At 41.6% G+C, this 12268-nt stretch overlaps 1 protein-coding gene across 6 annotated transcripts in view; it reads left to right on the top strand.

The window, feature by feature from the left end:
* Positions 1-12268, top strand: part of Auts2 (activator of transcription and developmental regulator AUTS2) — a 1106086-nt gene that overhangs the window by 501517 nt on the left and 592301 nt on the right. For all 6 annotated transcript variants that reach the window (XM_031342055.1, XM_031342053.1, XM_031342058.1 and 3 more), the window contains exon 4: positions 6414-6449. In XM_031342055.1, coding sequence (XP_031197915.1) covers positions 6414-6449 — 36 coding nt within the window. The remainder of the gene's footprint in view (positions 1-6413; positions 6450-12268) is intronic.

Here is a 12268-nt window from a genome sequence, read left to right as displayed (position 1 = left end):
AATGAGGGGTTATCGGAAAATGCACAGATGGACATAAAGTAGCCACCCTAGATGATCCATACCCAGCATGGATGCTGGCTCCTCCAAAGCTACATTGATGAAACTCTCTTCCCTAGACTTTCACAGCTTACGTACTACTCTGAGACCTTAGACACTTAGGGCAGAGTGCACACAAGTGATTGAGAGATGCACCTGAATACCCTGGTGACAGAATGTCCCATGCCTCTCCTTGATCATCCTTCTATGGAAGATCTTCAACAAATCCAGCTGTGGTGTTACTTGCAATTAAAATAGAACTGGATTTGTGAAGTAGCTGTGGCTTTGCACAGTGAATAGTCTTCTATAATAACCACAACATCATGTAGTGCGGACTTGCCTCAAGCATTGGATCCCACTTCTTTATCGTTTTTAGTAACAGTGGCCGACATAGAGGCTTTTTTTCCTCAGGTCTCAGGCACTTTTGCTGTCTAATTCCAACAAGAGTATGTCTTTAGTCTTCAGATTAAAAAAAAAAAAATGTAGCTACCCTCTTCTTATCATTAGAAATCACCTTGGGGAAGATAGTAAATGTGAGTTTAGCTGAGTTCTGTTCCCAGAACTCACTTGGTAGAAGGGGAAAACCAACTCCTGAAAGTTGTCTCATCTTCAGAAGAAACCTGTGACCCATCCATGTCTCCACACAACTAGATACACACATGTAAGCAAAGGAATCAGTGTAAAAAATTAATTGCCTGAAGAAATATAGAAAAATTAACATCATTAAATGTTTCTGTGGAATTGTTGGATTGGGTATTGGCACATGTGCCCTGTTCTAAGTCTTGGTGTCTTTCTGATGTACAACACTTTAAGGGAGGGAGCCTTCTGTTATCACAGCACATTTCAAGCTGTGGAAACACATTTCCTAACATTTTTTGTAGCACAGTTGTTTTCTGTGGTTTGGAGGTTTGAGAGGCACTTATGTAATTTCTGACTTGGAAAATGGTTCAAATTTTCAAATAATTCCAGTTATGATTTATGTTGGAACTGAGAATGACCATAGATAGCCAAGATATTTTGCTAGTCCTTTGGAGTAGCAAGAAGGCAGAGCTTCACACAGATTTGTTAGTGTTGCTGGAGAAAGACACAAGTCTTACCTCAAAGGGAATGGGAGAGTGTTTATTTTCGGGTCAAACATGAATGACCATGTCCTAGGAAGACAGATTCAGGACACTGTTAACACCATGTCCCAACATGGTAAAGCTTGGTTGAAATTTTTATGGTTAAATAATAAAGCCATGAATGAAGACACCTTCTGAATATATTGCTTTGGATCACAGGTTACAGCAAGTGTGGGGAAAACTGTTAGAGGGTCAGCAATGATTGAGAGAAGTTGACAGTTTGCTAAGGATACACTTGGGAGAGATGCATTGTCTTAAGGATACTATGGTGGTAGGTCATACAGAGAGACTGACAGTGAGTGGCTTTCCAATTCCACTATAATTTGAAGCTGGTCTGTAACATTCTAGCCCTCCATCCTCAGGAAGTTCAAACATTTGGAGTCATAGAATATTTTGTTTTCGAGACAGAGTCTCTTTATGCATCCCTGGCTATCCTAGAACTCACAAAGATCCACCTGCCTCTGTCTCCAAAGTGCTGGGAGAACAGGCCTGTGCCTCTGCTTATGCAGTGAACCAGTGAGTTACAGAATCTTTAACACGGGATCATCTGCTTTTCCCTGGGAGAGTAATGCTTCCAACTTCTACTCCCTGTTTGTCTATGACTGCAGCCAGAACCTTGGGAATATAGCACTGGACAGAGAAGTCTGTTTGCTAGGCATTGCTTTTGTTTATATGTTTCAGCTGCAATGATAAGGATAAAGAAAAATGTGACAGTGGAGGAAAAGGGAGGGAGCGAGGGAGGGAAGGAGAGAATGTTAACTCCATATATATTTGGTAGAAAGCAGGTGTTGGTGGTATTTTCTGAAAGTCTGCTACCAGGACTTTTGTTTGTTTGTTTGTTTTCGAGACAGGGTTTCTATGTATAGTCTTGGCTGTCCTGGAACTCAGAAATCCACCCGCCTCTGCCTCCCAAGTGCTGGGATTAAAGGCATGAGCCACCACCACCCAGCTACCAGGAATTTAAAACACAATTACTTAGTGCCAGCAACCTTACCCTTCAAATAGGAGGGCTTGGGGTTAGGAGCAGTGAAAATATGGCTCAGTGGTTAAGAGAACTTACAGAGGTCCTGCGTTCAGTTTCTAGTACCTACATAGTAGCTTAGAGCCTTCTGCAACTCTAGATCCAGGGCATCTAATGCCTTCTTCTGGTCTCTGAGGGCACCAGACAGGATGTATGTATGTATGTATGTATGTGTGGATGGATGTGTATATATGTGTATATGTATGTGTATATATATATATGTATATATAAAACACACATACACATAAACTGAAATAAACAAATCTAAAACTACGTATAAAAAGATGAAGAAAGAGGGCTAAGAATTCAACTCACTTGGAAGAATGGGTCTAATATGGGAAAAGCCCTAGGTTCTATTTCTAGCACTAATTAAACTTGACATGGTTTGAAAAATTATTTGTCATGTAAGCATGGGGACCTGGGTTTGGTTCAGTGCCCACATCATGTATACTTCTGATACACACACACACACACACACACACACACACACACACGGGCAAGCGTGTACATAGTCAAATAAGCTAAAGAAGTTTTAGGGGGGCTTTGAGATGTCTGATTGGTTAAGAGCACTTGGTACTCTTACAGGTCTCCCAAATTAAGTTCTCAGCACCTACTCTGGGTAGCTCACAATCACCTGTAACTCTAGCTGCAATGAATCTGATGCCTTTCCTGCTTTCTATGAGCACAATACCTCTCCATGTGTAGAGAGAATTTATATAATTTTTTAAGATAATCAGCCACACTAACAATTTCCAGGTCAACCTGACATACACGAGACCATTATTCATAAATCAAAAACTGAATATACAAATGACAAAATATTATTGAAATGGTATGCTCAGTGCCTTAGCTATTGTAGATAGCCTCTGATGCTAAGATTCTACATGTATTCCTTCTACAGACTGAGGCAGATTCCAGTATGCCTTTAATGTTCAGGAGGTTCTAGCATCTCTTGTTTCTGTGTCTATCAGTGTGTATGTGTAACCATGTGTGCGGAAGCTGGGTGATAAGGCAGGGTGCTTAAATGCTTTGTTGCATTATGTTAATTCCTCAGCAGTGCAATCAAATTCATGTCGTAATTAAAGCTGTCAGTTGGAAGGCAAGCCAATCGCTGCGAAAGCACAGCATAACAAATGAACTGAAATGATTCCGCGTGTAGCTATACAATGCTTCACCAGGCATGAAATTAAATAAGTAATTTGATGTTGACATCAGAAATTGAAATGATACCCACTGTTCCCTCATTCAGTCAGACCTGCATAAACAATGGCCAGAGCAAACATGCACAACAAAGCCCTCCTCTCCACCCGCTCCCCAAGTAATGCACAATATATATGCAAAATGAGCATATCAGAACTTGCTTAGACCTCAAGGATGTAATTTGCTTTGGTATACAATGCGATGATAGGCGCGGAGGGGGTGGGAAGCTTGGTTTGGAGTGATCCTTCTACTTCTGGGATGAAACATTTTCAGCAAGCTGGGTGAATGAAATCAACAAATCCCCTTGCTTGTCTGTCATTCATCCTAAAATGAGTCTGTTTCCTAGAGGCAGGACTCCAGGCTGGTAGAAAGCTAACTTGTCTTCCACCTTTGCCTGCTGTAAAAAGGGCTGGGGTGCAAAAAATAGGTGACATTGTCACATGGTCAGCCACTGCTATAAGCAGTCTCCATGACTACAGTGGATGGATTGAAAGCTCTCTCCTCTCTCTCTCCCCTTTCCTGCTTATAGAATCAAGAACACATAGGATTTTTGTTGATTATTGGTTGTTTTTTGGTGTGTGTGTGTGTGTGTGTGTGTGTGTGTGTGTGTGTGTGCGCGTGTGCGTGTGTGTGCGTGTGCGTGTCATAGGTATACAGGTACCCGGGAAGATCAGAAAGTGTATTGGATCCCCTGGAGGTAGAGTTTCAGGTGGTTTTAAACGACCTGATTTGGGAGGTGGGAACTGAACTCTGGTTCATTGGGAGCTATTTGCCTTTTAGCAAGATTTATTAAACATGGATCACACACTCAACATAACTCACCTTGTGCTTTATCCCTCTGAGCTTCTAGAAAACAGCAAGATGAGGAATTTTTTCTGTAGGAATTCTTTGAAGCATGCTGTTTTTGTTTGATGTGGAGATGGTCAGAAAGTTGTATACTTTTCTCCTAGGTTTGAATGTGAAGCGTCCCCCTCAGGCCCATGTGTTCAAACAATCGGTCTAAGGCTAGCAGTGCAGTTGTAGGCAGTTGTGGGCCCATTAGGAGATAGAGCCTTGCTCTAGAGGAAGAGACTCATTAAGGGTAGGCCTTGGTATTTTATAGGTTGCCTGTACTTCCTTCTTAGTCTCTACTTCCTGACTGCTGTCACAGTATAGTTAGGGCCTTCTGACATGCCATCCTCACTATGATGAACTTTATCCTCAAATGGAGTTCTAAAATAAATCCTCCCTTCTTTAAGTTGATTTTTGTCAGGTAGCTGGTCACAATAATAAGAACAGTAACTCATACACCTTCTCAGTTCACAATCAACAGAAATCATATCTATTGTGGTTACAGAGATGCCAAATTCTCCTTAGCCTTTTCTCCCTCATATAATCCATGTATTTATACATCACTTTAACCTGCATTTCTGCAGTGCATCTTATGTAAAAGACATGATGAATAGGCACACATTCCCCTCCTACCTTTTGTTTAAAGAATAGGAGGTTGGCTATGCAAGTGGATCAGCTAACGTTAATAACTCTTGAATTAGGGTGGCCATCGAGCTTCTCTGTGGAGGTTTGGGCAGCCCTACTACAAAGCTGCTGAGCTAGAAATTAAAGACATCAGGTTATTTTCATTTCCAGCTTATGGCGTGCCTCCGTTACTCACGAAGAGGATGACAAAAAGTTAAACAATTTCTTAGGACAAGTTTTAGAGAAAGCATATAAACAAAACTGATACAGGCCTAGGGCTGCAGCTTCATTGGTGGAATGCTTGCCTAGCATGCCTGAGGCCCTGGCAACGTTTAAACCAGGTGTGGTAGTACACTTCTGTTTTCCCAGCACTCACGACAGGGATTCAAGAGGATCAAGGCTGGCCTCAGCTACACAGGGAATCAGAGGCTAGTCTAGACTACAGAGTCAGAGGCTAGCCTTGTCCAAAAACTGGGTAGAGGATTGGGCAAATACTTTAGCATTCAGTAAGCCCTTCATTCGATCAGTAACATTACATAAAGGAGTGCAGTGGTGCATACCTCTGGAATTGCGGGAAAACTTAGACTGCATGAGAACCCGTCTCAGAATGGGGGGAGGTGGGGACTGGAGAGATGACTGAGTACTAACTCCCCCCCAAGTTTGGTTCCCAGCATTCTCCTCAAGAGCTCACAGTTGCCTTTAATTCCACTTCCAAAGGATCCAATACCCTTTGGCCTTCTTAGGGCACCTGTACACATATAGTACACATAAACTAATGTAGGCATACATATATACATAGATACACATACATACATGTATAGTGATAGAAAGATATACAAGTGAATTTTGTATTCAAACTTTGGTTTTTTTTCCCCTCAGTACTTGATACCCTGAGTTCAGTTGGGAACTATTGATTTTCAGTTGGTTCACTGTGTGAGAACTGTGGCAGTCTGAATTTATATTATTGAGAGAAAAACTGCTTCTCTCCGCCCACGGATTCTTTGCATTTTAGTCAACTAATTATGTTTACAAAATGTCTAATTTTTGCACAGTGCCAAGTGTGTGCTAAACCAAAGCCTTCGGGGAATAAACTGGCAAGTAGGTCATATACCAAAAAGTCATCCAAACCCACTGGGCTTTTCATTTTCAAGTCAGTCTGGGCTTTTTTCCTCTTGCCTGCCTCTCTGCGGCCACAAAACCAAATAGCTTGAGACCCGGGCCTTGAATGTCAGGAAGTCGGGGAGGCAGGCTGCCACGTGCCTGTTTAGTCTCAGTGCAGGGCGAAATGCCATCATTAATTCATTACCCAGCTGCCTGTCAAATAAATTGGCAATTATGTCCACCGCAGAAGCTCAGAATCTAGTAAATAGCACGTTAGCATCTCTGAGTCGCTGAGAGATATAAAGGGGGAAATCAAGCAACACAGTGTATGTATCAGCAGCAGATGACAAGGGGTCTCATATGCGGGCATGTGATGTGTGATGAAAACCTCACAAAAGGCTGGTAATGAACTGTGTGGATGGGAACATGTTAACAATGGCCACTGACTTTTCCACTCTGTCTCTGTGCTTCCTTTGCAGAGTTCAGCTCCTTCCAGCTTGGGGACAGGCTACTTCGTAAGTCCATCTCCACTTCCACCTGCGCGCCTCCTCTTGCCATCAGCTTGCTCCTATAACAAATCCTCATTACAGTGTGAAAAAATGACACCCAAGGAATCCCCCTTGCTCCTAACGAGCTCACTGATTTCCGCTCTTTCATTGAGGATTGTCTTATTTCTAAAGGGTTTAACCTGTTGGGCCTTAAGGATCAGGAGGCATTTGCCTCGGTGGGGCACTTAGCACATTGAAGAGATATGGAGAAACATGGTTGCCCTTGCAAACCCAATCCCATAATTGCTGGAAGTCAGATTACATATGGAATTATTTGACTTCTTCAAAGCACTCTAAAGAGTTTCTCTGTGCACAGTGACTAGCTTCTCTGTTTCTGTTATTTCATTGTGAGGGGAGGTAGCATTCCAATAGTGTTTCCCTTGTACTCAGTTGGTAGCTATCTTTTAAGCCAACAATCACCACACTCCACAGTTTGGCTAATACAGATGCATTATATGTGTCCTGATCCTTACACTTTGTTCTCAGGGGAGGGCAAGGGATGGAGGAAATATATTTCTGGGATTATTACACTCTCTTTCATTCATAGACAAAGAAACGATTACTTCATTAAATTTTTATAACAAAATTATCCTTTGTGGGTTCAGTATTTCTCAAGGTATAAATGAGGAAGAATTACAAACCGTCATTATTTACACAAGATAGCAAAACACTGTGTATTTTAGTACTTACAGGCACTTGATTGTGTTCTGAAGTAACACTTGATACTATAATACCCAAGATAGAACACATGCTACAAACCATGGCCAATAAATACCAATTTGGTTCAGCCGCTTTTAACGTTGTCCTCTTAACATCACTTATCAGTCTTCTTGTGATTCATTTCTCGAACTGCATTTCTGGTTGAATTATGAAAATCAGCATCATTTCAGTGAATATCAAGTCTTTCCTAAGTTTGTCCCAAAAGGTACCCTCCCCTGGCCCTACTAACTTGGTCTTGATCTATATAACCCAAGAGCATGCTAAGGATGGCTCTGGCCCTTCATCATGCAGTTAGCACTCTGATGGTGGTTCTGCGCAGTGGGGCTGAATATTCATGCTTACAGAAGGAGCAGGATACGCTCAGTGTCTTGCTTCAGCAGTTGAAAGAACAGACGTCGTCCCATCTGCCATCTCTTCACACCAGGCTGGGTGTGGGTTGCAATGCTGGAAGTAAGATCTGCAGGCTCTGGTGCCTGTTCTCCGTGCTCTCTGTCCTCACCCCGCCTCCTTGTCAGAAATAGAGCCAAAGCCACCCCTTTACCACCTTCAGGTACAGCCTGAACATTCTATTGTTGTTTATATTGTCAGTGTGATCACCCTGAAAGAAGAGTGTCATTTCAAGGATCCACATTTTGTTTTGCTTTTTACTTCCTTAGTTCTTGGAATGCTTTTATTACCTAATGATACATTTTTTTTTAAAAATGCTGGGTCAACTTTGGTTAGTTTTTAAAACTTACTCATTTTGTTAAAGTTGCTTTGGTAAAATCAACTTACTTTGCTTATCTCAAGAGCTGTCATGTTATTAGCGTACATGGAGAAGATGAGTACCAGATGTCTGTTCTGCTCTCAGCTATGATAAAAATGCCCCTCTGCGGAATGTGTTTCCAATCCCGCATTGTTCCGTTATCACCCTGCAAAATCCTTAGTGGAGTTGCCAAGCCCTCATCAAAACCGGGCTCTGTTTCCAGTGTCAGTCCAACAATATCGTGTGTAGTACTCCTTTCACGTTGGTGAATCTCCTGCTTTTAAATGGAAATAATATATTTACAGCTTCTGTGATTGCCCCCTTGTCTCCCACCTGAGACATACTGTTTACATTGTGCTCATGGTCTGTATATGAGAATGGCTCTCCCTAAGTTTGTAATGAAGATGAATCAGTATCAGGTTGAATCTCATACTGATTTTTTTTCTCATTAATTGCCTTTGACAACTCTTTGAAATGTGGGAATCACCACAGATGAGCTAATTCTTATCATTACATCATGAACTGTTGGGTTTGGAAAGGCTAAGGTCCCTACCTTTGGATCTTAACAAGGAAGAACTTTTTTGTTTTGTTTTGTTTTGTTTAACAACAACAGCAACAACAAAAACACTCTCCCTTGCTTCAATATCCTTCTTCAGTCCAGAACCTTCTGTTTGCTCCCCTAACCTAGAGTAGAGATTTTACTAAATGAAGGTGAATACCCAGAAGTTTTGCTTGTTCATGAGACAGATACTGAAATCCATGCATCATGGAATCTATATTTGTGTGGCAGTGGTGTGTGGGTTATTACCTACAGTTGCCTATTCTTGGGCAAATCCAACAGTGCTTATATCTGTCTTTCAGTTCTTCCACTGTTTCTGTCTTGTTTTCCTGAAGGGCTTTGAAGAAACCTTTGTTTTTGATCTGGTTATATTTGTTTATGTCTTCCTGGTTTTGTGTTCCAAAGATGTCTGCTTAGGTCTGTCAGTTTTCCAGTCTATGCAGAAGATTTGAGAGATGGCAACAGCAGTGAAGAGCACTATTTACATAAGCATATTGCAAAGGATTCTCAAAGTAGACAAAATAGAGAAGGATTGGAACAAACTTTGCACGTTTGGGGGAGGCTTTGAGTACCGTGAGTGTTACACACACACACACACACACACACACACACACACTCACACTCTCCATTTCTTTCTCTCTCTCATTACATACACACCCCCTGCTCAGCTCATATTCTAAATATAAATGAAATTATAGGCGACTTGGAATCAATTTGCTGGGTTTTTCTTCCCTTTTTGGCAAGCATACTGAAACTTGTTGGAGTGTGTATAGGGTTTTCTTTTTGTTTTTTAAACGTCAGCTCACTGAATACATTTTCTGTTTTGATTTAAACAGTTCTGGATGTCTTTCCTTCTGGGACATGTACTCAAAATCTCACTCTGAAATATGTGTAATGAAGTCCAAAGTGGCAAAATGATTCATGTGACTAGCTATGTGACCATGGGCAGGGTATTTGATATTATCTGTTTCTACTTCACCACCCACCTAATAGAGTGTCAAATGACATAATTAATGTGCAAGGAACAGAACTGTTAATAGTAAGCAATAAAATGTACCTTTGAGGGTTTTTTCCTAAGTGCATTTCCATTGTTTTTAATTATATGAATTTATGTGCCTTTGTGGATAAATATGTATACAACAGTGTCAGTGCCTATAGAGCCCAGAAGAGGGAGTCAGATCCCTGGTGCTGGACTTACAGATGTTCTGAACTCCTGTTGTAGGTGATAAGAACTGAGCTAGTATTCACGGCAGAAGCAGTAATCATGAGATAGAACCACGGAGTTATCTCTCCATCCTCTGGGTGTATCTGTTGTCACACAACAAATGAGGAGATTAACTTGGTGGCAGGTGACTGTGCAGTGTTGTGACTGAGGGCACCACTAACAAATTAAACCAAATAAAAGTAGAGCTTTGCCATTTGTACCCATAGGATAGAAGCAGTTTATGTCCCTTCCCATAGCTTTCACGAGGGCCTTGACTCTGTCTGATTGGATGTACATCACTCCTTGTGTATGGATACCAGACACAGGTGCTTTCACCTGTCACCCTGGGGATGGTGCTGTTGGGATGACCTCTTCTCTGGGCTGTCCAGGCATGGCATTGTTCCCTCTAATCTGTTAATGTTTCTTACGTGTTTTCACCCTCTGGGGTTTTAAAGGATGTCAAGACCACTTAACATGTCTAAGGTCTGGGCTGGCAGTTAGGGAGAAACTGTTGAGTAATTCAGGTTTTGAGACATTGATTGTTAAGTTGCAGGCATTCCTCTGTGATGCCCAAAGCAAGTGTCCCTGGGATAAGTGATCACAGTCAGGAGAGAGACATCACTCCTTCAGATTGTCTCTCTCGCTGAACCAGGAATTCATTCACCAATTAGCTTGCTAGGCTGGCAGTCTGTTGAGTTCCCAAGGATCCTACCATCTCTGCCTTCCTAGCACTGGGATTATAGACATTTTCCACCAAAACTGGTTATTTATATGGGTGCTGAAAAATCTGAACTCAGGTCTTCATGCTTTTGTGGATAACACTTTACCTCCGGGTCCATCTTTCAAGTCCTGAGGCTGTGTAAGTGCTGGAGCCCTGAGCCTGTAGTTACTGAGATTTACTTCCCTGAATGAGCTTAAGCTTTTGTGAAAGGGACTTAAGATCCTCTTAGCTTGGGGACAGACATCCTGCCTGTTTCTCTGATTGACCCTCAGCCTCCTTACAGTCTTGGGTGTCTTAGGACACCTGCCTCATAGCTGGGATCTCTTTTCTCACCCCAGTGATTTCTCTCATGTTTTGGGCTTGCTTATTGTCAGTCTCACAGTTCTCTAGGAAACCAGCCCACAGATACCCTGTGACTCATACTGCAGGTGAAGGGGGTCATACAGCATTACCCTTCTTAAGATGGAGTTTGTGTAGTTACTGTTTTTCTGTATATTACTCAAATTGTGAGGAGCGTCCTGGAATCAGGTGCAAACTGCAGAATGGTGACCTTGTCTCATTCTTACTTTTTAAATTATAGACCCTGAAAAGCCCATGGTTATTTGTTATAGTTTGTGTAATTCTTTGTATTTTTAAATTTTTATTATAAATTTATTATTAAATACATTAATTTTTTAGATTTCTTTGTTTTAATTTTTATTTTAAATTTTGTTACTGTATAATTTCCACCCTCCTTCCAAGTCGTTCTATATCTCTCCCCTACCATTCTGTCTCAAATTCATGGCCTCTTTTTCTTGAAATATTGTGTTTTTATATTACAACAAATAAATATATAAATATCTGCTGAAACCATTTAGTGTTGCTTCCTCCATGTGTATGTTTTTAGGGTGGGTCATCTGGTATTTGGATAACCACTTAGGGAGCTTTTCCCTGGCGAAGGCTTTAGTTCACATGCTCACTCTCTCTCTTTCTCTCTTTCTCTCTTCTCTTCTCTTCTCTTCTCTTCTCTTCTCTTCTCTTCTCTTCTCTTCTCTTCTCTTCTCTTCTCTTCTCTTCTCTTCTTTATCTTCCCTTCCCTTCCTTTCCCTTCTCCCTTCTCTCTTTCCTCTCTCTCCTCTCCTCCCCTCCCCTCCCCTTCTCCCTCTCTCTCTCTCTCTCTGTCTCTCTCTCTCTGTGTCTCTCTCTCTCTGTCTCTCTCTTTCTCTCTGTCCTCTTCCCTCCCCTACCCCCCTCTACCTCTCAGCAATTTGTAATCATTTGTAGTCATTCCTTTAGGGTGGGGCCCTATGAGATTTCTCCATATATGCTGATATGTAAACTGGTGTTGGATTTGTTTGGGTCTTAGTAAGCTGCCATACTCTTGAGGCATCATGGTTGAAGCCTTGCTGGCATATCCAGAATATGTAATCTTGCATACGGCGTCTTGGTTATGTAGCTTGTACAGCCTTTCTGCTTCTCGTCCTCGATGCTGCTGAGGCTTGGAAGCAGCAGTTGTGTTGAAGATGTATCCATTGGGTGTGGGAACTGCATTGCCAGGGGATTTCTGTACTTTGACTGGTTGTTGCTTTCTCTAATTGTTTCCATCTCCTTCAAAAAGAAGCTTCTTTGATGAGAGGTGGGAGCTACACTTATCCTTGTGTGTAAGGAAAAGAATTACAACACAGGATTATATTGATTTAGGAGAGTGGCAGTAACACATTATATTCTATATCCTATGGTCTTACTAGCTAGCCACGGGTATTTTGTTAGATTTCTGGAACCATATTTGATTTCCCTCATTGTGAGCAGGCCTTAGGTATTGTTAAGAAGTATTTGGTTACTCCCGAGACATAAGTGC

This window comes from Mastomys coucha, unplaced genomic scaffold (genome assembly GCF_008632895.1).
Source record: "Mastomys coucha isolate ucsf_1 unplaced genomic scaffold, UCSF_Mcou_1 pScaffold22, whole genome shotgun sequence".
Lineage (NCBI taxonomy): Eukaryota > Metazoa > Chordata > Mammalia > Rodentia > Muridae > Mastomys > Mastomys coucha.
Note: the sequence above shows the minus strand (reverse complement) of the source record. Positions and strands in the feature narration are given on the sequence as shown.